The following is a 27,712-nucleotide window of genomic DNA, read 5'->3' as shown; positions in this document are numbered from 1 at the left end:
CCTGCACTTTGCCCACCGTTCGTAAAAAAGCATATTATTCACGACTACGAATGTTTCCCTAGCAATTCTAAAGACTTCAATTTTGAGGGTTCCGAAGAAAAGAAACCATTAAAGTTTCGTCATACCTATCTCTCTAAAAATGGAGTAGAAATGTAACTAAAAAGAAAACACAAAAGACGTCTTTGTTAACGGTATATTTGTATTGATTAAAAAAATTGAGTTCTTAAACTGTTTTTAAACTTTTTACATATTTAGGTAATTTATTATTTAACTTCTTCTAATTTTCTATCAAACGTTACAGTTCCTATATTCACACTTTTGATTTCTTCTTTGCTATTGACTTCTTTGTCCTGAAACACATTAAATCATTGTTTGCTATAATTCAGTTACGTAGCTTTGGATTCCATTAGAATAGAATCAAATTAATTTAAATAATAGATTGGGTTTCCATTCTCATTCAAGTAACAACCACCTGCAATTATAATTTAATTGGACCCTAAAACATACTTATAGTACAACAAACTAACAATATACATACAACACATTTTATTCAACGCAAAATATTATGCAATCATAAAGGTTCTCATCAATATACTTAGTGTACTTTAACATATTTTAAATTTAAGTAAGTTCATATATAATTGTTGTATATTTCGCTTAAAATACCCTTATGTATAAATAACAAACAAATAAATCCCTATATGTATATAATTGAGAATAGATCACTAGTCGTAGTGTAGGTACGTAAGTAGATAGGTATACTTTACATCGCTCAAGGTTGTAGAATTTTATCAGGTTGTTTTTGTGCCAAAGATTTATTTAGCCAATTTTGTACCAAAGTCGGAATTCTGAAATGTCAAAATTTTGCATCGAATAGATTAAATTTCAAAATCAATAATTTACTGGTAGATTAGTGAAAGTTGGAGATAGGTATATAACGCTCGACTCTTTTCGCGCTCAAACAAGAAACTTGTGCGGGTGTAGCTAGAGGTAGTATCCGCATTATTTAGTTTTCCAGCGGAGTCTTTATCCCACTTAATACAAATAGTTTGCTATCTCCCTTTGGCAAAATTTCATTGGAAAAAATGTGGTCATTTATTAATACCCCACTACTGGGCCACTGACCTTTCCTATGAATAAGCTAGAAGGGGGAACCTTGCGGGCTCAATACAGCTGGTATGTTATTAATTGCAAATATAGCTGGGGTACGAACACACTCGAGATAATAGGTACATGTTTTGGACCGACCAATCGTTATCGTAAGCACCACTACACCATCGAGCTGGACCTGTTGGGCTGGTCTTCTCTCCCTCATATGAATGTTTTCCCGATTTTCCTCAGTTGTTAAACGCCAAAGGCCAGGTTCCGCTTTACTACTTTTATCTTCTTCACTTCGCACGGGCTTCGACATCCCTTAATCATAAAACTGTTGTTGGCACAATTGGCATGCATTGGCATGGCATTTACTATTTCATGACATTATACCAACTCTGCTCATGAAGTAGTTTTAGGTAAATCAAACCTTCTATGTTTTACCTGGGCATCGACTTCTTCATCTTTGGATGGTTGGTTGGGGTTCAGCCAGGGGTCGGCGAGGATTTGAGGTATTTTCAGGCGGACCTTCAGAGGAGCCAGAATCCTGGTGATTAGTTTGCGGCATTCCGTTGAAACCTTTGGCTCTCGAGGGAATGAAACTTTGTTTTGAACTTGCTGCGGAAAAAATGTGCGAAAATGCTTAGTTAACTGGAACTAAGCTGAATGTTATTTTGGAACCGGATATTGACGCTGTTGACAAAATTAGTAATAATACAGTGCCTAAGGTCTACTTAATATATCACGCAAATGGTGTTTGTTAGTCGGTTTTCAAGATGGTATGTTCAGTATTTGGTAGCTGTGTTCACTGTCAGCGGCGTGCAGTGCACTTAATTTAACGTAGATAGGGCAGGTTCCTATGTGTCATCATCATTTTCTGTGAAGTTGCGTCAGAGATGAAATTCCAAGGCAAATTGACACTTTGACTGCGATCGTTGCGCTTCTTTCGAGGCGTGGACACCACTAAGAGTCAGGTAGGTACCTATTGCCCAATCAAATTAAATTCGAGTGTTTATTTATGTTTCACTACTATTTCGATCCGTCACCCGGCTCTGTTGAAAAGATAGACCAAAATTTTTTCAAGTGTTTACCAGAATGTCTTTACTCAGTTGTCATAGCTAGATCAGAATAATTATGGAAATCTTATAACCAAAACTTACCTTTAACAATTGCGTGTAGTTTGTATCATCAAATGGCAGACGTCCGTAGACAATGGCGTACAACACAACTCCCATACTCCATATATCAGAGTCCTGCGGCCTGTATGGGACTCCTTTGAGAATTTCGGGAGAGGCATAGGCATAACTGCCGCAGAAGGTTTCACTCAAGGAATACACTCCATTTTTCGGCTTCATATGACCCCTCGCGAATCCAAAATCAGAAAGCTTTATGTTCAGACCGTGATCCATTAGTAGATTCTCGCATTTAATGTCTCTGGGTAGAAAAAAAAAACTTTTACGATTTGGTCATTGGGAGCTTTAGAACTGACGGAGCAAATCATGAACAGAAACCAATGATCTTATGGAGTATTAAATGGGTCTCTTCTCTGCTCAAAACGATCGCAGGTAGTGACTATCAAATCTTCTGTAATATTATTATTACTATTTTATCTATATATGAAATGTTATCGTCGTAATATTCAGTTGTATGTGCTGTTAATTTTCTGAATAAATAATATAAAATAATAAAAATAAAATCACTACCTGTGAACTACCCCTCTATCGTGGCAGTACTCAACGGCTTCGACGAGTTGTTGAAACCAACGACGACCACGGATCTCGTCGATGTGCTGGTCTTTGCGGATTATGTCTAGGAGACTGCCATTTTCGGCATACTCCATCACTATATAGACCCTATGATATTGGCAAAACACTATGTTAGTAATAAAACGACCAAACTTGCAGAACTAAAAAGTGGACAAATAAAATAAATCATAACTTGACATGATTTCATAAGACTTCTATAAAATTATTTAGTTATAACTCCTTATATTCGTAAATCTGGCATTATATTGTCCTATATGCCGGCTACACACTATCGCTGAATTCGGAGAGATGCCTTAGGCATAAACATTGTGTGGTTTGTATGAGTACTTTTATTTACCGCAATCAAAAACCAGCAATGTATTCGAATTAGTCAAGTTAGGCCAACTGGTCCGCGATAGTATGGAGCCGGCATTAGGTCTTCGTGCTAAAGACGTCCCGCGCCCCGCACTCCAAAACTCACACTCGCACGCGATGCGCTTATAGGTAGCTCGTGGAAAACGTTTGTTTACTTCGATGTCGGTTATCTAGTCCAGTTTGCTGGTTTAACAAGTAACCAAGTTAATGGACGAAAGCGATATATTGGTTAAAAATTAAGAAATTGGGAAGTGAAATTAGGACCACGCATTACAGAAGACAGGTTGTCATGTCAATGGCCGAAAGATGCCCGCTTTCTAAACTGTGACTAGATAAACTTCCTGAGACTTAATATAAGCAGATTGATATTTTCATTAAAAGTATCTAATTTGATACTGAAATTACCTACTTATAACTAAGTATTAGAATTAAAATGAAGAAATAAACCTGTGTGTAGTTTCGATTGCTTGCAAAAACCGTATTAAATTTTCATGTTTCAGCCCTTTTACGACTTCTATTTCTCTTGGAAGGAATTTCTTCAGATAATCGCCTGGCGCTTGAAACTTGCTAATAATTTTTACTGCTACTTGGCAGTTGTGCCTTTCACTCGTTGCTACCTGGATAAATGTTTTGGGTTGACATGTTTATTATATACCTGGGCAGAATAATAATGATTTTAAACATGAATAGCTACTTAGAAGGACTAAATACCTTGACGGTAGCATACGATCCAGACCCAATAGTTCTACCAAGTACATATCCATGTGTTTCGAGGACGGTAAGTTTTCTGTCAGGTTTAGTTTCAGTTCCGCTATGCAGAGTCGCCGCGGGCTCTGTCGACATCTCGCCGAATACATTTTCATTGGCTCTAACATCCGGCCCCGGCATATCACAGTATAATTTTGTATTTAAAAAATGAAGGCCATCAAAAGTTACATTATTACGAATTTTAGCCACATGATAATTATTACTCAAGTATTTTTTGTGTTTTTATTCATGCTGTCGTTTTGTCAAAAGCTTGACGAAATCTTTGAAATGGTCTGTCTATAAATGTCACGATATTTATTAGTCACCAGTATTTTTAAATTTTGGTCATGGATCCTATTCTAATATTTTTTTTACTTTGTCAGCATTTTTTATTCTGAAATCTCAAACTCCGGAAACCATTTTGTATATCAATGCAGCATGCGCTCTGCGCCCTTGTCTATGCCCGCGAAGTTTCAAACATTAGTGTAAAAAAAAATGTTACGTCAAAGCAGAGATATGTACCCGCGCGCGGGGCCCTTTCTGAATCTATGCGTCAGAGTTTAAATAGTGGGTAAATTATCGTTTTGGCGAACAATGGAGCCATAACACAAGAAAAGAAGAACAATAACAAAAATGCTTGGCTAAAACATTAATGATGCAAATTTACACGGGACTATAAATTATATTAACATTACCATTGCTACTAAACTTGCATGAAAGTTTTTATTGCAATTGGCTGAAATAATATGTCTAGCCTTTTATGAGAAACTACGAAAAAGAATTTTGAAACAAGTATAAACTTGTGATATCCCACCAAATTTACTTGTACGAATTTATTGCATGCAATTTTGCTAGTTCGATTGAATAATTCTTTTGCATGTAGTATTCGTTCGGTTTATTATGGATTTTGGAGGCACCTGATTAAGGATTTTGGAGGCTTGATAAAGTCTAGTCAACGACATTAAAGCACTTCAGATGAATACAATTAATCGCTGCTTAGCTTATTAATGCTTATATGGCCAAAATAAATTTGCATAGTTGGAGTTGGATTTGATTTAATCTCAGTAAGCAGTTCATCAAAAAGAGGGGTGTTATAAGTTTGACCGCTAAGTGTATCTGTCTGTGTGGGTGGCACCGTAGCTCATTAATGGGTGACCAATTTTGGATTCGGTTTTTTTTAATTGATAGCTCATTAGATATGTTTGATCAAAATCGGTTCAGCCGTTTAATAGTTGTAGCGAAATGAATATTGAAAGTAGGATTTTTAAATTAATCTAACAAATAAACTTGAATTGCACTGATGACTGTCAAGTAAGTAACAATAAATTTATACAACACTTTGACAGGGGTCCAATAGGAATTAAATATGTACCTATTAGTGGAAAACCATATGATAACCATTTCCGTACATTTAATTATGATTTTTTTTCTGTCACTAAACAAACAGCTTCTTGACACAATCAATAAGATAGATAAAAAAAATGTTTATTGAAAATGTTTATTTGAAATGTTTAATTTGTAGGTATTGAGGTAGGAGGTAGGTACGAAATAGATTATATTATATTAAATGATTGTTCAAGTTACAAAGTTAATGAAAATTATGATGTTGTAAAATTTAATTTTAACTCAAGAATTTGTGTTATTTGAAAAGCATGCATTTGTGCTTATAATTTCCTGTATCACGGACAATCAGAGTTATTCTTTGCTTTATATATATTTAATTTGTTTCATGTCATTGTTATAAAACCATAGTTTGCATTTTTTAAAAGTTTTGTTACAAATATATTTCTTTTTTCTAATTTTAGTAAACATTTTGATTCCAATCAAACATAAATATTACATATATACCACATATCAATGAAAATCAATTTGTGGTGTTAAAGTGACTATTCAATGATTTGAAAGGTTCTAATTGTAAAAATAAATTCAAACGGCAACAAAAAGTCCAGTAGAAATGTCCTTTCATAAAAACGTAAAGTGGCAATAACTGAGCCGCGTCGATCGAAAAAGCAGACTACGAATACTATCGAATTTCCGAATATCAGCGACATTAAAAGGCATTTCGCAATTGAAATGGCTCAGGACGAACATTGTGTCTATGCAGTCCGTTTTTGTTAGAACACAAAGAAGTCTTATATTTTTACACTATTACGTTGAGTTTATAAATTAATTAATAAATAAAAAATACTCCAGACTTCGATTCCTTCGAAGGAACTTTTAGAAAATCTATTGAGAACAAACATCGCAACGTCATCCGAATGCGCCTGGGAAAACGCGAGGGTGAGAGGAGATAGAGCGAGAAAGAGATTATGTGAAATATTTAATCTCCTATTACAAAAAAGATTAGTATGATACAGTAACTCAGCCAAGTTCTGGAGCGCATCGAAGCGGGGCGGCACGTCGCCCGTCCGCCAGGCATCGCATCAAACAATTAAGAGTTATCCCGAGTTAGCGCTGCGATATATCGCCGACTTGATTACTTTTTCCACTCTCCCATAGACAACCTATGTTGGCGACATCAGCTTCTGGAATGATGTTTTACATTTTCGTTACTTAGCCAGAGAGTTTTCGAGCGACCATAATGGTTCGTGGTCGCTGTCTAACATTTTCCTTCTAGAGACTTCTACAAGCCTAGGATTTACATTAGCCGATGGAATTACTTTAGTTCAACCTTATGTTGTTTACTTAGACCCCTGCAACACTAGGGGTAATATGCGCGTTGTCAGGCCTGAATAAATCTTTAACTCGAATAACTCATGTTGTAGTCACTAAGCTGGCACCAACGCAGAATTCCGACACGATGTGGAAAAATCACCCGTGGTCATGAGGGCTTCCTGTAATTGAAATAATAAGATAATTAAGACAAGCGTCAAAGACATAACTAATAATAAATAATAAGGGACATCGGTACCCTTCGATCGAATCCATTATTATTTTTAAATTTCATATTGCCTTCACATTCTTCATCGTACTAATGTCTGCTGTTTGTTTCTAATGACTGATCTACTACGAACTGCGTATCTTCGTCCAGAGAACTAATAAAAGTTGATCAGTAAAGCGGCAACTCGCAAGTTTCATTTTTAATTGAAACACTTCATACAATTGTGTGTTTAGTATTTATTTAACTGTAGTATCTAAGTGAGATTAAATACACAGATTGAATTAACCCCCATAGTTAGTATCAGACTTATAGTAATCTTATACTAAGTCAACCATACTAACATCCAAGTCAATCTGAAAAAGACTTAATAGAGTTTTAGTAGTACAGTTTTACACATTCTTCGAAACACGTAATGCTGTATCTATCAGGTCTAACTTTATCGTATTTGTGAAGACTAGTACCGCTGGAAAGAAAGTTAAAGATAGCCAGACTGATTCTTACGAGACGTCAATAATGGAGTGGAAAGCAAAAAGTTAGCTACTGGCAAGTTATCAATTGTATCTTCCAACTTGGGTTTTCATTTATTGCACGCAGACTAAGAAAACTGTTAAGGCGCTGACTATAGTCACTTCAGTTGTAGCACATCATTTTTTTTAGTTGTAGACAAAGGCACAGAAATTAACTGAATTGTTTGGTGGAACGTTTCTTTTTGAAATATAATTTGGAGGTGAAACTAGATTGGCAACAATGGTATTCGTTCAATGGTGGTTCTCAGAGGGTTTCTACCGCTGTGGCCACTATCTGACTTTAAAATAATTAATCTGTTGTGTGTTAATATTATTATTTTAATAGAATTTGGAAATGAATTGATTTTGGAAATGATTCCTTCCTCAAGAAATTTGACGAATCGTACTAAAAGCGTTTTAATTATTCTTTAATGAGAAAAGAAAAACTAAATGATAGTATAATGGAATCCATATATTGGAATAGATACTTTGTACGGAGTACCTACTAATTTCATGGTTACTATAAATAAAATTGACAATTAATGACATTTGATTATCATGTTTCATTAAGTGAATGCATTTATGTAGGCAACTGCCCTATTATGTCAACACTAGTGAACTAATTCAAGCAGAGATTTGATTCAGCCCCTTAAAGGTTATATTCTGTCCTCCGCATTTTGATATAAAAGATGAACTTTGTCGCCATCGCGGATACTTTGTGTCTTTTATTTGTTCCATGTGGCGCAATTTTTGTTAAATCGTCTGACTGGACGCCGTAATGGGTTTGGCTCTGTATAATTTGATAAAAGCGTTCAGAGTTCCATTAGTCTAGGTTCGCACCGTGGTTTTTAACTATTTTACGATAAAAAACACAATTTGTTTTGCACCAACTTTGCACTCTCCGACACGTATTTACAAAAAAAAATCATGGCCAAAATGGGAATATTGAAACAAAGTATTATATTTTAAATTCAAACACTTTTTGAAGTAAAATTATTACCAAAACTAAGTCTATCGCCGACTTCCAAAGCGTATGTGAAGAAATAGTGGCGCAACAAACTTCACCGCAGCCTTTTCCTCCAAAGACGTAATTTACGTAAACCTCTAATAATTATGCATATATAATTAGGTAGATATATATAATATACTCAAAAAATCTTTCACTTATTGTGAATCATAAAATCACAATCTGAAAAAATAATCTTGAAGAGTATCATGCTAAGGATTTCCAAAGTTGTAAAATAAACAATGTCGTAAAAAAACTTGTCTATCTATTGAGCTTTCATTGTTAGCCAAGTTTAAATGGACAAGTAGAATGAACGTATAGTGTTTAGTCTGTGACCGGCGGCGCTACAAGGAGCGTTCCGTCGCTGAAAACTGTAGTATCACTCACAGAATTTACAATAATAATACTGAGGCGCACTAATCAACTTCGACGTTACTTTAGTCTGCGCGCCGTCGTCGATTTGACAAAATGGCGTACTTTGCGTTTTTCTTCGCAGGTTAAATTTGACTGATGCAACCCACTCTTTAGATAGTAGTTGACGCCTACGCATGGATTTAGTAAGTACTACGGAGTACCTTCTAATTCCATACCCTTACATATATAGAGATAAGTCAGAGACGTTATATAGTCCAAAGATTTACTATTTTATCATAAGGCCCGATCCCCGCAGAGCGTTTGTATTCGATATAATTCCTAGTTTGTTTATTTCTATATCGATAGCATAATGGCACTTCTATGTCTTGTTATTTCAAATTCTGTGGCATTTCTAAACGTTTCTCAGTTTCCCGAGGGTTTATTCCGAACGTTCACCTGTTGAAGCGCAGATTAAAAACATTTGGCCATATACATTGTCTGTGGCGGCCATTTTCGCAATAACTTTCTAATATTTTCCGTTATTTGGTTACTTTATTCTTTTGACAGTCCTAGCTAAATTGTTATGATTATTTAAATCCTATTGGTATCTTTTCAAGGCTTTTTTCCCTTTAATTTATATTAGCTAAAGGCCATTGGCCACATTTTACTATTTTCTTATTTCTATATTATTTTGATTCACTTATTTAAAAGTTAACCAGAAGTACATCAATTAAACAGTTAATAATCATCAATTAAATAATCAATAAACAAATCATTTATATTTTAGAAATCATCTGAAATATCTCTGAAAATATCAAAACGTTGGCATGGAGCATAGCCATAAACAGTGGTAGTAAACAAGGATGACACACTTTTGCCCTTGGCCTTTAATAGTAGATTAGTTATATCTAAGGGCTGTACAGCGAGGGCGCCTATAGTTCGAGGGTGCAATTGATGCGTACACCCGAGCTAACTACTCTGCTTTACATCTCGATTGTCAGGTAAGTAGAAAAAAAAACCGGCATTACAAGAATTGTTTTAAAAAAAAATCCCAAAAACAAGCATTAATTAAAGTAAAAGTTTTCTATTCCCGCCTTTTTTCTATGAAAAAGAACCAAGTAAAGAAATTTTTTTTTCAAGAACGAAATTGAGCTTCGCCGTTTGATACCTATTTAAAATTGATGAGTATTATATTTATACGAAGACAAGGTTGAATAGCGAAGCCACTTCTTTGGTCATTGGGCTGAATGCATGACGTCTATTGCCAGTATGATGGTTAGATGTACGCGAACTTGAAAGATGAAGTGTTTTTTTTTTATTACTTACTGCTCTAGGGCTTTTCTAGCTACATTATTACCCTAGAGCGTTTATTGGTCACCTACAAGCTCTATTTCGGGGTAATAAGAACCCACTTACCGAATATGAGAGATGTAAAATACAAAATCGTTTTTCACATACATACGGGAAAACAGAGTTCACAGGAATGCTTGTAAAAATACCAAATAGAACCGGTTGGAAGTGAAGGTGAATAATGAAAATAACGGGGATTGTATTACATTCCTTTTTAAAGAAGGGCCAGCAGGTAAACAGGCAGGGGACTGTTACACCTCGGCCCTTTGTTATTTGCAGAATTTTAATAGAAAGGTCGCCGTCATGCGCGCCCCGTACAAATGAGTGCAGTAAAGAAGTGTGTAAGTATGTCGTGAAAGGTATTTTACAATTTATTTTTTGTGTTCTGTTTATTATATATTACCTATATAAGAGGTGGATGAAATACGTAAAAAAAGTATGAATAGGAAGAAAGATTTAAGTGAAAAGGCATATGAAAGACTTAAATGGAAGGAGTTGACATACGTACCGACCCTACATAAGTGGAAAAAGATCAAGAAGAAAAATCATTGTATAGTTCATAAGACTTAAATGTATTGACTTAGTTAATTGACATTCTCGATGTAGTAAGTTGACAGCTCAAAGCTTAGATTACTAACAGAAAGGAACAGAACAGAAAATTTAATTATTATTATCTTTATTTTCTTCTTTGAATACGCCATTATATATATTATAGAATATAAGTATCTTCTATTGCACTCCACTCAATTTAGATATTATTTTTCCTCCAAATAAGACTCGCATTGGCGATCATTCCAGCGAGCTAGCGGATTTCGTTGGCCTCCAATCAAGTAGGTTTCGGTTCCACTTCCAAATATACATTTATCATATTTTTTTATTTAAACATATAGTTAAATCTTCCAGTATCAAATGAAACTATCCAAATTCGTAGAACAAATTTTCTTGTTTATGATTGATGTTAATCTAGCCCAGTGTAGTTTGGTGTTCCTTTTTTAAATAGAAAATCATTGCGTCGTATAAAACAAATTTGCTTCTCGCTGTCTATATACTTATCTTTAAAACTACGCAACGTATTCTGATGCGAGTTTATAAATAGAGGTTTACATGCATAATATTGTACTCGTGCGAAGCTGGGGCGGGGCGCTAGTTATATTATAAGAAGTAACATTGTAAAATATAACATCTGTGTCATATTCAATTTATGTCCGGTATATTCATCCATGTGTTGTTACAGGTACCTATTTTTGGGGATGCGTCGCTATTATTATAATGGTGAACGAAAATCACCGTGGCGCTGTAGATTTTTCCGTTGTTTCATCGCCTTTTTGCACTTTTCTCTTATTATTTTTTCTCGTTGCGTTTTGTACTCGCTTGCGAACATATGGCCAATGTAACATGAGAAAATCGTGTCTATTATTTTTTTATTTGCATGCGGGATGTCAATGCGAACATGTATGCTAATGTCAATAAAGTGCCCGAATCCTATTATCCATAATTTCCATGCATACTTTCAAATTAATAAAAAAAAAGTTCGACATTTATAATTGTAATAATAATATGGAAGCGAAGCATGTAGTTGTAGAGGTTCGTAGCTTCGTAGCGCGTGTATCGTAGCGGTACGTTTCTACGTAGCGCGTTTAATGTACGGCTACGAAAATATCTAGTTGCGCGTACCTACGTAGCATCGTAGTGGGAAATATATATTTTTTTTATTATGTTACATTCATATAGGATTTTACTATCGTTTTCCCCTCACTTCTCATGAGACAACACACTTAAGCTTCCTTTCAATAATACTTCTAAATAATACTTTTAAAGCTAATATAGCTTTTAAATACAATAAGTAATAATATCATGCAATTGTTAACAACAAAGAAGGCAAACACATCAGCAATTATTAGCGGTCCAAAACGGACTGTTACATAACAAAGAATCCAGACCCGTGCCTCTTATTTAAAAAAAAAATCAGACTTTGAACCAAAAAGACAGTTCTGAATTCCAGAAATGTTACATTTAGAGCGAAAAAATAAAAATTATAATATTAATTTATGTTCAAAGTAAGAGGGAAATTTGGATAAGTTGGAATAGTTCAGTAAATCAAAAGCTAAGCAGAGTCATAACCGCTGAAGATAGGGGAATGAAATACAGCTGAAACTGCTTATGAATGAATATTCTGTAGATACTTTAAAAATAGAGGGAGATGTTAGAATATATGCTTCAAATTATTAAAAAAAAATAAGTTAAATAAAATTAAGCGAAAGTTTGTGACAATGTGTGTAACCATGTATGTTTGTTACTCTTTCACGCGAAGACTACTGGACCGATTGTTATGAAATTTGGTACACGGGTGGAATATAACCTGGAATAACACATAGGGTACTTTTTATCCCGAAATTCCCACTGGAGCGAAGTGCTGGGGCGAAGCTAGTATATTATAGTAATGGTTAGTTTTCACGAACCGTAACGAGATTTCGCCAATACTGCAGCCTAATTGTCCGTGACGCTTAATCAGTGTCAGTTGCACATTTAAATGTTAATGGATGCATTACTATCAGGTAATTATATAATGTATTGTCTTTGTTGTGTTAATTAAGGCAACTTAATGATTTTCACTCGTATTTCGGTCATGCGGAGTGATAATATGAATATTGTTTTAAAGGAAACGTTTTTTGAATTACAAAATGTGTGATATTTATCATTATCTAGTATTTAATGAATATAATTTATTATGGTTTTACCTGAGTGAAGACGGGTACGGGTAGCTAGTTGAAGAATAAAATATACAAGAAAATATTAATATTCTTCTTTTTGGGAAAATAAATGATTTGTACCATATGCTTAATGCTTATATGTGTGCCAAAGCAATCGATTTACATTTCCCCCATCTCGCAATATGCTAACTCAAGAAAGAGCTTGTTTGAGTAATGAGACCATATAAGGGTTTCTTTCCATCAAATATATGCGCGATGACAAGCTCCATAGTATAAAGTAGTGGAGGTATTCACAAAATTCGGGTCTTGGATGTTTATCTATATATGTATTTGTTGTAAAATATATTATCGTTGAGTTAGTATCTCATAATACAAGTCTCGAACTTACTTTGGAGCTAGCTCAATCTGTGTGATTTGTCCTAATATATATATATTTTTATAGCAGTTAATGAATCAGTACATATTCATGGAACACCATTTATCGAACAAGTAGACATTTAAACATTTAAATATTTAGGAAGTATTTTAACACATCATTCAAAAAAATTAACTAAAGCCGTACCGCAGAATAGCAATAGACAAAAAAAAAATACAATACAAGAAACCTGTTACGTCAAAAATATTAAAGTCAATCAGAAAATAATTAAGACAGGAGCATAGCATTATATGGATGCGAAACCTGGACACTCACCAAAAAAGATGTGACGCTGGAGAAGGATGGCAAAAATATGGATGGCTGCACAGAGAGAAAAAGCAATGAAGAAGTGCTGGAAATTGTAAACGAATAAAGAAGACTCAGCAGAAATAGAAAATAGGAGAGAAGGAATGACTGGCCACTTGATACGATATGACGCCTTATATAAAACTATTTTTGAAGAATAGTAAGACGTGGTCTAGGGAGACCGAAGATTTTTTACCTGCATCGATTGTGTTTGCTATTAAATTTTTCTTCTAATTTTATGCCAACGAAATGCAATAGCATACCGATATAGTGTTTTGAGCTAATTATTTTTCTTAAAGCTTAATTTTCAAAACGTTTAAAGTCAGAGGTGTGGTGTGAAAAACAATTATCACGTGGCTGTTCCACAAAAATATAAATTGTAGACCGCAAGAAGTCGCCAGCAGAGTTTTGGTATGAATACAGCCTTAAGAATGGTCTCCTTCGACAAAGAGGCCATTATGTCAAAAACAAACCCGGTATAGCCAATCCCCCATGTTTGCTAAAGGCTCTTATAAATATGCAAATGTTCTGCGTTTAATGCTTCAAGCAATAATATTTATATTGAAATTGTACGCCCTTGAACTCTTGTTATTATACTGTACATTGTACAACCCTTCTGGAGGCTTCGATTAGATGTAGTCAACGTGATGCTCATTATTTTGAAATGTTATCTTGTAGATTATATACTGATTGTAGCTCAGTTTTATTGTGTATTGTACAGTCAGTACATAATAGAAAGAAAATAAATAAGAAATAAATAAATAATAAATATATAATATAAATAATAAAACGCAAATGTAATTTTATTTTCAAGCGGATTATAGTCTTCGGAACTTCAATGCCGAAAATAGAAACGGAATCAAGTTTAGGTCAGATAAATATTTTAGTAATTCTTTGAATATTTTAATTAAAACTAGTAATTTCGTATTTGACATTACATAGAAACAATAATTTTCGAATAGCAATTTGGTGAAACATGTATACCTAACTTTATAATATTTATGTAACATCTGGTCTTTACGAAATTTTTGATTACTTATAACCTTTACACGAGTGACTGTATTACCACTTTACTGATTGCAAGTAATACACAAAATATGATATGTGCCAATAGCTACAATAAAATCTCTGCTTCGTCCAGCGACCGTTAATTTTTAAAAGACGTCGCGATGTGGCAAGTTATGATGATTGTAGTGGATTTTTATGGCTTCTACTTTATTAGGGAAAGTGCCACTGACATCCCCATTTTGTGACGCGAGCTGTATCTTTTATAAGATGTTGTGGACAGGTTTATTACTTGTCCTTTTGTAAAACGGCAGGATATTACGAAGGCTTCTCTAACAAAAAAGTTTTGGTAGCCATTTTGGTAAACATTGGAACAATCTGTTGTTTTCATTGCGCTGAAGGATAAATCCTTTCGGTAACTTTTTTTTACTTTTCACAATCAATCTTGAAAATTATACTTTGCGTTTTATGGCATTATTATTTGTTTTTTTTTATAGAGCAATAATATTAGGTTAATCGTTATAAACATTTTTCATTGTGCAAATCGAGTATTATAAAAACATTTTTTAAGCTTTGGTTTTGGTAGTGGAACAAATTAACTTTTGTATTCTATGTTGCACCATGTAATTACCTTATTTTTACCAGCGGACCATAAAATTAGGTTTTTTTTGCGAGGGTTAGTTTAAACATCAGTTGTGGTGCGGTGTCCATTGTGGTGTGAAAATTTAGAGTACACATTTCCATTGTAATCGATGGAAGAATACAAGTAGGGCCGTCATTAAAGACAGAGCATAGTGGTCATATTATTATCTGATTGCTTCTTATATACCTACATATTTTTATATTATTAGTATAATTAAGTAGATACTTCATTATGCTAAGATGTCAATGTAGGTACATAAACTACTTTGATATCTTCAATAATAATAATAAATAATAAAAGCCTTTATTTACTGACCACAATATTTACATAGATAATGCGAGAAAACACTTAAAGTTAAGGCCTATGTCAAAGGACAACCTGATATCTTCATTAGTAAATCTTAATTCTAGTACTATATAAGCAAAGGTAATTTGTTTCTAACCAAAGTGGACTAAAAATTTACGCCCGAAAATTAAAACTTTGTAGTATAATAAACATTGAAAAAGTAACAAGTTACCGCTAATGGTTGGTGTGACGTCGTCTCGCAATTTATGTTACTAAAAACCTGCAAAAACGCCTTTTTGCAGGTGTTGTTAAGTGTATTTTAACGCTGCTTTAAATATATGTCATCTGGTGACAAAAATAGTAAAGGTTCTTTAGTTTATGCTTTGTGCATTTTTTTGAGATAATGATTTGGTTTGTTTATTACTTCAACATCGAATTGGTAATAATGAAAGCTGAGACATTGATATGTAATGCTGCTAAAATGTCACACCGTAAATCTTTTATCTATGGTCATACTATACTATATCTATATATACTATACTATACTATATCTATATATACTATACTATAGTATATCTATATCTATATTAGATATACCTAATGAGTTCAAAGCTGACACACGACGTATTCACATTTCCCGCGAAAATAAATTACTAAATCCACAGAAGCGTCACTTTTTATTAGACACCGATACATTGAAACGGTGGTGATCCACGGTTTAAGATCGTCCGCCTGTGTTCTAAAGGTCCCAAGTTCATATCCTACTCGGTAATGTACATATAGTAGTTTTCATAGACCACCACTAGATTCCAGTGAAGGAAAACATCGTGAGGAAACCTGAACACTGGTTGACAATTTAAGTTCACTAGTGTGTATGCGATTACTTGCCACTAGATGCGGTAGGTATTCGTAATTCATATCAAATGCCTTAAGGCGACTTGAATTAAATCTGACATGAGTGTTAGAATAGAAAGATACTTATACACCGCTTAGCAATAATATCTGTTGTCAATGTCTGTTGTCAATGTCACGGGTTTTTCCTTATCATCAATATGTATATTAGGTTAAAGAAAAGTGGGAATACCGAAATTGTTCTACATCACATTATTAAATTGTGTAAGTATAAGTAGATGGCGTCGGAACTGTATAATATAAATAAATAAATATCGCACATTACGATTTATTAAAGTAGACGCTCAACATATACACCGATTGTTCTATACTGCTATGTTCTCGATTATTTGTGCTACACACGTTGCCTACATTATTAATGAGCTAATTAATTATGCCAATCGCAAAACAACATTCCATGTTTTAGAATTGCATTATATTTTGGAGCCTGCACACAAATAAATTAAACGTCCAATAAATAATTGCCTATGAGGGTAATGTTGGTTTTTGCTTGATTATAAATTAGCGTTGTTATATCCGAAATTATAATTCAGGTCGATACATATTCTGCTGTTATACAGAAAAAAAAAAAACAAAGAATTAAGAAAGGATATTTTTTATCTAAATTAATTTTACACGGACATAAGTATTCGGAATAAACAAAAAAGACCCATTCCGAATTAAAAATAGTATGGTTTTAGTACTTCTATGACGAAATGAAAAGTAGTTTCAAAAATAATTTATCGAGAACTAAAAAATGTGAAATCGTACAACAAATAAAAATTGAAGTGACATTTTAATCGATGTGAATGCATTTATAAATTTTATTTTTTACAGCTACATTTGCGTTGAACGCTCTCAAAATAAATAGGTTCGCCTTTCCCAGCAAATGGAGGTGAAGTGGTGTCACAAGTGGAATTATTCGTGAAATTCAACACTACGTTTACACCTGCCCATGCCAGTGTACGTTGATCTTCCTCACCTCTCAGGTTTAGAGGAACGTCTGTATGTTGAGGGGTTTAGGAGAGTAAAGTGAGGGGTCGAGATAAACTGGGCTTGTTGTTCAGTACGCGTTAGTTGTTAAGGACCAGGCATGTGGCTCAGCTGGGTGACAAGTCTCGAATTCCGCAGGGCTCCGATGTTTCTTTTGTACACGTTTGATGGTCGGGCGATGGTTGCTATAGATATTTGAGTTGGGGTATCGTTCGTGTTAGCTTTGACCGAGTACTTCAGGAATCGAGTGATTTCATCTTGTTGAAACTGAAGCGGCTATTGGAATTAGTTGAATGAAGGTGTATTTACATTTTTGCCTCCGTTGTCAAGTGTCTTGGGCAAAAGATACAAATGGTATATCTACAATAGGTAATGGTTAAGTTTTAAAGGAAATCATACCTGTTAAATACGTAATTAAGTTTAAAAATATTATCCTTTGAAAAGGTTCTCATACAGATATCGTCATTAATAGTGCGTTTCTGGCGGTCTCGGCGGTGTTGTTTGGTCCTCAAAAATTTTATATAATCGCTAAGGAAAAATATAATATATCATAAATAAGTTTTTGTTTTGTATTTCATGCCATATATACACTATCTGCGAAGAGTTCGACATACATCTCATGATATTTCAAAGCTAAAGCAATATACACATTTTTGGCTCATGTGAACCTAATGAAACCTTGATTCGCATCTGAATTCGATCGAAGATCGACAAAACTGAGTCGCAGCCATATTGAACATGTTCCAAAGTTTAAAAAGTTTGTAAAGACACCACTAGATGTGTGGTTAGGAGTCGTTAATGGCGAAAATAAATACACGACATCGGAACGCTTCGTTGTGAAATGTTTTTATTTCATTTGCAAATTGAGCCATCCGCGTAGAGTGTGGGTGCATCAAGCCGCCCTATCCATGCACTTCAATGTTTTACTTCAATTATTAGATTCCCGACGTTAATAAAAAGAAACGACTTGCCGGAACAAATCGTATCCCGCGAGGGGCGTAGAATTTAACATAACATTGTAATTTATTTTTATCGTTAGGGCACAAAGCACGCTGGTGAATTCTCGTTGGCACTTCTGTCGTATTGTGGAAATTACCTTGCACACCTATTTCTAGTTATCTCTGTAGTTTCCTCGTTTTAGATGTACGCTTTACTACACGGGTATCGAGTTTTAATCAAGTAATCGAGGTCTGTAATTGAAATAAAAGGGTAGACCTGTTTTGTAGCATAAAAACCTGATTGTTGAAATTTAATTGTTTATCTGTTGCGTTAAACTTTTAACTTTTTGAAATCATCATCACAAATATGTATAAAATTTTTGCATAGATATCTGAAAGACAACGTACAACCTTAAATACTTGGGTTAAAAATTTAGGGAATGTTGGAGCTCACTGTGATTCCGTTTTCGAAATTGGAATCAGCAAAATTCTTATGAAATCGCGAGTAAAACCCAGTAATCTGTAAATTCATTCTATTCATCATAAGTATTCATTTCTAGTCTAGAATTGATCATAGGGTCTAATACTCAGGACTAATATAGAGCATTTCTTCATTCTGCATCCGTCTGTGGGGATTAAACAATCATTGAGTTGCATTAAGCGTTTATCTGGCTGAATACAGAGTCGAGTTATAGCCTAATAATAGTAATAAATTTTTTATGAAAATGTTTTCTTTTTGCTTTTATTGTTGTCTAAAAGATCAATTCGAGACAAAAAAAATCATGCGCGTGCAATGTAATGTCCTCACATCGCTGTCGTATGAAGCCAAGACTAAAGATACATACCCTTTGAGATTGATAACCATCAATAACATTTTCGAAGAGGATACAATACAAAAAAAAAATGCCCATAAAAACAACAACCTCGACTAGACCCAGGTGCAACCAAAACCAAATGGTTAAACCTGGGCGTAGCCTACTTATCTAATTATCCCAAGTGGGAAAGACCTGGGTTTAGCTCGTCGCAGGTGGTTACACCTGGGTGTAGCCAGCTTGTCTTTGGCTAGATCTGAGTTTAGCCGCTATCTTTTCGGCTAGACTTAGGCTATGGTTTCATGGCAACCGGCTGGTTGCCGTGAAACCATAGCCGAATCTTCAAAATTGTAAGGTGTATTTTTTAGGCTGGCTTCGGACTTCAAGGCCTCACAGCTCCGAATCTAACCAGAGGATAATATAATTTACAGTCACCTAGTTCATAGCAGAAGTGAATTAAGAACACTCAAGCACTTAGCCATTTTATGTTGCTACTAAAATATTACTTTAATACTTTATAGTTGCGTCATCGACCTAGGTTTCCTTCTAAGTGGCTTTCTACCGACATACATAAATGTAAAAGTAATTAGGTAGGTGTAAAGGTAATATAGTGTAAATATAGAAAAACAAATAGAAAAATATTCTCAATAAATATTCTTCACAAAAGCTTTTTTGTGTCCTTTAATAACTCATATTTCCAAAATCGCTGAATGGATATACATAACTTAGGTATCGTTAAATTCGTCTTAAGATCCGGCTGGTACGAACACTGATTTTCCCCATATATATGACGCAGAAACTTAGACATTGCGAGATATCGATAAGAAAAAGATAGACGCGCTGGAAATGTGGTGTTGGCGAAGGATGCTTCGAGTGTCATGGACGGAATTTCGTACAAAAGCTTCCATATTAGATGAGATTAACATGTACTGATGTTTATTACTCAATCCCTCAAAATCTACTGTATCGATATCGATGTCATTTGCTACACGTGTAGACCGTAACTTGTAATAGCACAAAAGGGCAATATTTCTCTTATGTTTTAATACAAGTATTTTAAATGAATGAAATGAACAACAGGTAGCATCCATCACTCTGCTAAGCATGGCGGATAGCACGCGTGAGCGATCACAGCCTTATCTTCAATGATACGTTCAATCGCACACATCGGTTTACACGACATCATAGCTGAGCGACAAACTCGGAAAGACAGCGCGAATTTCGTAACGAAAAGTGCGCTTTTCGCTATTTCTATATTTTATTCTTTAATTTCCATATTCATATTTACATACATATAAATGCAAAATTATGTCCGTTTGTTTTCTATCTTTCACACATAATAAACTGCTGCGCTTATTTTGATTAAATTTTAAATAAATATTGTTCAAAGCTTAATAGCTATTGTCCACAGCCGAAGCTGCGGGTAACATTAAGTATTAAAATAAATGGCACGATTTAATCTTGTTATGTCGCGTGTTTTCAAAATATCTTTCATAAACGCTATATTTACTCCTTTATTTTTACATATTATAGAGTATGCTTATAACACATTTAATATTTGAATTTAGTGCAATAAAATTTATATAAATAAACAGCATAACACTGCACTGCGTCGTGCAGCGCTCCGCCGCTCAATGAGGACACCACATTAGATTTATGCAGAATAGAATGTTTAGCTTTGAGACTATGATGCTAATTATAGCAACAAAGGATAGATTAGGATTGGCTGCTCATTCATGCTACTACTGATGTTGTAGAAATCTGGATCGTTGTGTAATCATCGAGAACTATGTAATCCCATCAATATTATATAGGTGAAACTTTGTATGTTTGTTACTTCTTCACGCTCAAACGATTGGGCCAATTAGTTGATATCTTGAACTAACATTATTAAGGTAATAAAACATTTTTATTCCTATAGTACGTGATTCTAGTAGGATTTAGTCAAAAAGTCTTATAGTGAATGGTATTATATATCTCTTTAGACTTCTAAAGAGCCATTGACTATAAGACTATAGATGGCGCTACTGTAATAAGAATGTAAGTATTTTTTTATACGTTTAGGGGGAAATTAAATAAAAAAACGTACTTAAATTTAAACAGCGATTTATTATCTTTCTACAAACCATAGAGAACGCTTACAAAAATTGGCGGCAACACCACATAAACCGTAACCACGTAAAATTAATATTATCATTATTTTATTTATTTATGTATTAATACAATATTTATTTATTATTTCTATCACAGTGCACTTAAATTCGGTTGCACCGATCATGATGAATCTGTGCAGAAAAACGCCAAGAACACCATTTTGTGTTAACATCAGTGGTGCGCGGGTTAAAATTAACGTAAAAGTTGATTGGTGCAACTTTGTCGTTGATTTTATATATGACCTTAGATATCAACGTTCAATAAATAGGTTTATTTTTGCCATTTTCACTTGCTTATCACGAACAAGTTGCCAAAAAGCAACGATTAATCATCTTTTGATGGAAAAAAAGCTGAGTAACCGAGGCCCAAATTGTAGTTCCAAGAAACTTTTGTATAGAAACTATGGCATAGAAATTATTTTCTTTATTTCATTAAAATTATTATTACACACACATAAAAATTATTTATGGATTTCTAAATTCTATTTAGTTTTTAATATATATAAACAAAAAGAAACTAAATAACTGAAGTGTATATATTTTAGAAAATGACAATATCCGCCTCTAATGACGGTAATAGAGGCGACTGCAATGATTTTTGGGAGATTTACATCTTTTTGGCCGTACATTAGTGTTGTCAGATTGATTGTGTTGTAAAAACGATTATTACAACGTATTATAACGTGAACTTATGATTTTGATACACTTTACACGTTTTTCATATATAAGTAGAAAATTTATTTTAAAAGAAACATAGCTGTAAGTATTGGTATAATAACAGCTATTTATTAAATAAATTTTCTTCATCATACAATCAATTTCTAATCAAACAAAGTAAAATCAATTTCTATGATCGTTTTCTATGAAACAATATTTCGTGAATCAATTTCTATGAAACGAAAGAGAAAGTTTACGAAAATAAACAATATTTTTGAAGTCCGAATGAAAGTCAAATTGTATTGAAACACAAATTCGCCGAAAAGGTGAAAAGCATCGCATGGCGTATTAATTTTAATTAAATCTCTATAAAATCAATATAGAATGTTGAGTCGGCGAACATCGCCGCCATTTTAATATTTATTCGAACCTGGTTATATTTTGTTCCCTTATTCCTGTTCAATTGTTTAAAGATTGACTTTTTGCTCTCGATAAATCAATTAATGTTGGATTTTTGCGTGTTGTATTCATTATTTATTTCTGTTTGTATGTTTTTCATTTATTGCCGCAGCACTTTATTTTATCGACAAATATAATAACAAAATTTGTCGATAAAACAAATTATTAATCTTAAAAAAAAGAAATATAAGCTCCTTGTAATGTATCAAAAAATATATGTACCTAATGTAACAAAAAGAATGATAAAAAAGTGGCCAAGTGCGAATCGGAGTGAAAATCTTGTTTTAATTTCGTTGCCATGAGTTAATTTTTTAAATGGGCTCATCTATTAAGTACCCTTCTCTAAACCAAAATATCGAAATCGTTTCGAAAGAAAGTGTCTGCGTCATATGGACGCATCTAGTCTGATTATTTAAAATTCGGAACCATATAAAGTCTAGACGTATTTTTGCTCTAAGCAGTAACAGACATCAGTTTAAGGAAGCCAGTACGATTTGCATAAAAAAGTATTTTGTAAACTGGTTTCGATTTTCCCAAGATTATATAATATGAAAGTAGGCAATTGCCCTCACGTAATAATTCCCTTGACTCGGCACTTACCCGCTAAATTAGCTAACACTCGTATTAATATTCTAGTTCATAACAAGCCTTTTGCTAGGACATTAGTTAGGTAACTCGGGTCTTTAGAGATTCAACAGCGAATATGTCTTGCGGCTTAGCGTTCATTCAATACTAATAGGGTGTAATTTTTGATTCAGTCATGAGTCCGCTTAACACACATTCTTTTTTCTTAACGAGTGTGTTATTGCTAATAATGGTGTTAGATTTTTTCAAGTCGCCTTAAGGCATCTGACATAAATTTTTCGGCTACCTGCGTGCTACATACGACTGCGACTACATACGTGCCAATGCCTAGCATTTGCTAGGCATTGGCACGTATGTAGTCGCATAAACACTAGTGAACTTAAACTGTAACCAAAACCAGTATGCAAACAGATTTGACACACAGAAAATCGGACAATAAATTGGTTCATGGAATGTTACAAGTTCTTAGTCATACGGGAAATATTATATTCATGCGATTTTCACCAATAGATAGTGTGATTTCCGAGAAAGGATTAAGTGTATAATTTTTTATATCTTTGCCCGAGCAAAGCCAGAACGGGTTGCTAATTAAAAATAATGACTTAATTTGAATTGAATTACCATTCTCATACAATGTAATCACATTTAAATGGTGAGTGTCGCAACGTCTCAGATTTCTATAGTAACTGAATCGGAAAAAGCAAGCTTTTTCGTTAATTAGGTTAAGTAGTTATCCCGCCGCAGGTAATTCCAAGTTCCAGAAACTTGAAGCGGGAAGGCTACCTCTTAACAGAGTGAAATTAACGACATTCCCTGTTATTAACCCTTCCCCACTCTATTTTGGGAATCACTGGCCTTTAAGCTTATTACAAGATTAGGGTTACCAGGTTTAATAAATAAATAAATATATTAGGACAAATCACACAGATTGAGCTTGCCCCAAAGTAACTCAACAATACTATATTTTATAACAAATACATATATAAATAAACATCCAAGACCCGGGCCAATCAGAAAAAGATCATTTTCCATCATGACCCGACCGGGGATCGAACCCGGGACCTCTCGGTTCAGAGGCAAGTACTTTATACACTTTACCATTGCGCTACCGAGGTCGTCAGGTTTAGTGATATACCTTTCATCTTTGCATGTTCCCGGTTATGTTCGGGGCTGTGATGCCGCGAATCTCAGGGTCAGCGTAAAAAAGAACCTTAAAATTGTGATAAAGATAGTCTGTACTAGCCATTATGATTTTACTGACGTCAACTCTCCTTGGGAATGCTATTGTTGCCTATCTGCCTAGCCTGTCTCCTTTAATCGCTTCTTACGACATCCACGATAGGAGAAGAAGTGGTACTATTCTAGGGAGGAATCACGTGCCTCATTTTGGCATAAGTCTAGGGTGACCAACTGACCAGTCTGCAAGATTAAATATGTCACTTTATTAGCTTTTGCTCGCGGTTTTTCTTTTCATTATTTTATGGCGTAATCCACGGATTTCGTAAAATTTATTTGAATTAAAATTACTTTCGTTTCATCTAGATAAATTTCTGAAAAAATATGCACTGTTCAGTAAGGGTTATGGAGGTACACTTTATTCATACATACCACCTCTTCTCATAAATATACAATTTTCTCTTAAAAGAAGTAGAACCTTCTCATTTTAATTGTAAACTTTTCCTGTACTAGTTGTTCGCCGCGAACGTAGACCTCGTGGATACAATAAATTTTGATGAGATTTTACAAAATTGTGAATATTTCGAAACGACTTAACCGAACTTAAAAATTCTATTGACAGATCGTACATACGGTAGCGCGTACCGTGTTCAACAATATATACGAGTAGGTGCGTGGCGTGCGTAATTTTTTAATTCCACGATATTTCAGAATCTATTCATCCAATTTATGTGCTGTAAAGGACAAAATTTATCTTCATGCAATTATCTTGATGATGAAATAACTTTTAATTATAAGGATTAATATGCTTGTGTAGTAATTGTTAACTTGTATGCTTGTGTAGTAATTGTTAACTTGTTAATAATTGTCAAAATGCACCTTTTAATTTATATTATCTTTTTACATATAAAATGCCTTATAGTTACTTAATTATAAAAGACAGATGTATAGTGTCGCGGACTTTTTTATGAATCTACTAAAAACCTATATTATTGTAGTACATTATATGCATGTATAATCAACAGTAGAGCCAGCACACGCACGTAAAGATTTTCGGTAGCGCTTTTTTCGAATTACTTTATAAGTGTTCATTGATATGGCTGAAAATTTATTTATTTCAATTTTAATATATGCCTAAAGCAATTTTGGATAATGTAGCTTTCTAATGGTGAAAGAATTTTTGAAATCGGTTTGGTAGTTTCGGAGATTACCCGCCTCAAACATACAAACTCACCTCGCGAACACAATTTTTTTTTACAAAATTGTGAATATTTCAAAAACGACTTAACCGATTTTGTTGCCCCACGAACTTAAAAATTCCATTAGCAGATCCTACATACCTTTTAAATTTCATCAAAATCGGACCAACGGTTCTCGCGTTACAAACATACAAAAAATGTATTTTTGCCCCAAGTAGAACGTCAATTATTGATGCGTAAGTATGTATACAAAATAAAAAAACCCTTTGTTTAGTCACCCTACTACAAGACTAGCTCAGTAATTTACCTGATTTTATAGGCGAATCTCTCTGATTTAGTCGTATCGTATACTCGTAGCCGATCGTCCAATTAAAACGTGACAGTATGATGTTTGAAACTCATCGAGCTTAATAAATGATGTACTTAGCAATTTAACGGTTAAATTATTTGATATTATTAATTCGAGCTTATTTCAACAATCGTTTATTATTCTTAGAAGCGGCACACTTGACTTAAGACGTGACTTTTAGATGTATAATTTATTTTCCCGAGCGAGGACTGTCCACTAAATAGCTAATTGACGCTACTGTCCACATCTTGATGCGGTTTAGCCCAGGCTCGTTTTTAAACTGAACATAAAAGATTTTCACTCGGGTCCAAAATAGACTTGGCTAGATTATTTTAAGGATAATTAACTGCAGACTAGTAGCTTTATTCTCATCACGAGTTCTAAAAGTAGAAAAGGAAGTCATGCGATGAAATGTGTAGAATAATAGCCATAAATTCAATTCGATAAGAAACTTCCATTTTCGTTCTTGTCAGGTGGAGCCGAAACTCCGTCTCAGCGAAAAAAAAAATGCTAAATTTAATTAACAAAGTTATCTCGGAGCTAAAACACAAGTTTCTGAAGAAAAACGAGCCAACTGACACGTTAATTCGATTCTGAATTACAACTGGTTGAGAGCGTGTGAAAGAGATCGTGCCTCGACTGCTTATTTCATCGGCCATGCTGGATTCCATTTAGTGGTATGAAGCCCAGAAATTATCGCGCTAGAGAGGAAATTAATCCTAGAAGTAATAAGTTTAGTATATAGGTCGATGCGCGGTTATAGTCTAGTGGTTAAGATCGGAAAGTCCCAGGTTTAAATCCAACTCGTGCCAACGTTGTATCCCAATCAGAGACATGTATTGTAGTTTTCATCTGAATTGCTTCCGTTGAAGAAAACCTTCTTAAGTAAATCTACATATTGGTAAACTGTGTTTGTCAATGTCAGCTACCTTTTGGGTACTTGTGACCAGTGTAAATAATAACACACACACGAACACAATAAAAAAGAACATGACAACATGTCATGACATAAAAAGGTACTCATTGACATGACAGACATCAAAAATTTCGTATTTATGATGTTAGTAGTATACGAAGTTAATTTCTATGAATGGCATTTTTAACACATAGCTAAAGTTGTATTAAGTACTTACTAATGGTTATTTCGTAGTTCACCATATAGCCCTGTCAAAACTTGAAATCCATCCAGCCTTCTTAAACGATCACTGTTGAAAAGATAAGCCGAAAGAAACTCAATTTACTGAGTGTTTTCCCTTATCTACCATTTTTAACTTTGGGAAATGCTTATGGAAACGAGGTTACGTCGCTTTTTGACACACGGAAACATGCCGAATATTGAATAAGCAAATGACCTCGCCCAATTGACAAAGCAGGAAAATTGACACTGGGCTCCAACACTCAACGGCTGGGGAAGAGGCCGGGATAAAGCGAGAATCCAAGTCATTGAAACTCAAGCCGATCTATCAAGCATCTCAATCCTAGTCCTATCCAAATCCTATTATAAAAATGCAAAAGTAAGTTTGTTTGTTCGTTATTTCTTCACGCTCTTTCTTATACTCGACTCAACCAATCTTCTTGAAATTTTGCTTACAATACGTTGTATGCAAAATTTCAAGAAGATTGATTGACTATGTTGATTGACTACTCCACACTTCAAACTACAGTTTGAAGTGTGGAGTAGTAAGTGTGAGTGTAAGTAGATATAGGGTATTTTTCATCACGGAAAATAAACGCGAGCGAAGCCGCGGGCAAAAGCTAGTTAAGAAATAATTAATGAACACAACAATAATGCCTTAGGACAAGTCCCAGGTGCATCAGTTTTCCTTGTCAATTTCCTTAAAGAAAGAAACTGCAGCGCAGCTTATAATGATAGTCCAATATTATCTAAGCCGGTCGTTTCGCCTGACAACAAGAACGTTTTGTTTAGTAGCGTTATGGGTGGGCGCGGTTGGGCAACTGTTCAGGGCGCTGTATATTAAGGAGCCCTTCGGTTTTGCAAATGTCCATTTTTAGCTCGGTAAACCTAGAACTTAAGATTAATTGAACACAAAACAGCTGGCGCAAGCGTGACCGGCTTTC

The 27,712-nt window shown here is 34.3% G+C and overlaps 1 protein-coding gene and 1 long non-coding RNA gene across 7 annotated transcripts in view; both read right to left on the bottom strand.

The window, feature by feature from the left end:
- Positions 1–179: 179 nt before the first annotated feature.
- Positions 180–4,273, bottom strand: LOC128677841 (testis-specific serine/threonine-protein kinase 3-like). Of its 4 annotated transcripts, none has more exons than XR_008405575.2 (7): positions 3,924–4,264; positions 3,660–3,829; positions 2,796–2,945; positions 2,253–2,526; positions 1,537–1,710; positions 763–848; positions 180–350 (listed from the first exon to the last, which is right to left on the bottom strand). XR_008405575.2 is itself a non-coding variant. In XM_053758981.2 (7 exons), exons 1-6 carry the CDS (start codon positions 4,098–4,100, stop codon positions 816–818), a joined length of 978 nt encoding a protein of 325 aa, XP_053614956.1. In that variant the 5' UTR covers positions 4,101–4,264; the 3' UTR covers positions 180–350; positions 768–815. The 4 variants fall into 4 exon arrangements, 3 of the variants coding, with proteins under 3 accessions (XP_053614956.1, XP_053614955.1, XP_053614958.1); XM_053758981.2 differs by having other exon boundaries at positions 768–848; XM_053758980.1 differs by lacking the exon at positions 763–848.
- Positions 4,274–6,260: 1,987 nt separating this feature from the next.
- Positions 6,261–27,712, bottom strand: part of LOC128677781 (uncharacterized) — a 54,141-nt gene continuing 32,689 nt past the window's right edge. For 2 of the 3 annotated variants that reach the window (XR_010370144.1, XR_010370143.1), the window contains exon 2: positions 6,261–6,793. This is a non-coding gene — a long non-coding RNA (uncharacterized LOC128677781). Of the gene's footprint in view, positions 6,794–6,870; positions 7,973–27,712 lie in introns of those variants that run through there. The other variant, XR_008405563.1, reaches the window with a different exon arrangement.

This window comes from Plodia interpunctella, chromosome 18 (assembly GCF_027563975.2).
Source record: "Plodia interpunctella isolate USDA-ARS_2022_Savannah chromosome 18, ilPloInte3.2, whole genome shotgun sequence".
In the NCBI taxonomy this organism is placed as follows: Eukaryota; Metazoa; Arthropoda; class Insecta; order Lepidoptera; family Pyralidae; genus Plodia; species Plodia interpunctella.
The sequence above is the reverse complement of the archived record's forward strand: the minus strand, read 5'-3'. Positions and strand labels throughout refer to the sequence as shown.

Coding starts and splice junctions, on each gene's coding strand:
- LOC128677841 (XM_053758980.1), bottom strand. CDS start 4,100: ATGCCGGGGCCGGATGTTAGAGCCAATGAAAATGTATTCGGCGAGATG. Junction 3,830..3,923: donor GATCGTATGCTACCGTCAAG/GTATTTAGTCCT, acceptor ACATTTATCCAG/GTAGCAACGAGTGAAAGGCA. Junction 2,527..2,795: donor GATAGAGGGGTAGTTCACAG/GTAGTGATTTTA, acceptor TTTTCTACCCAG/AGACATTAAATGCGAGAATC.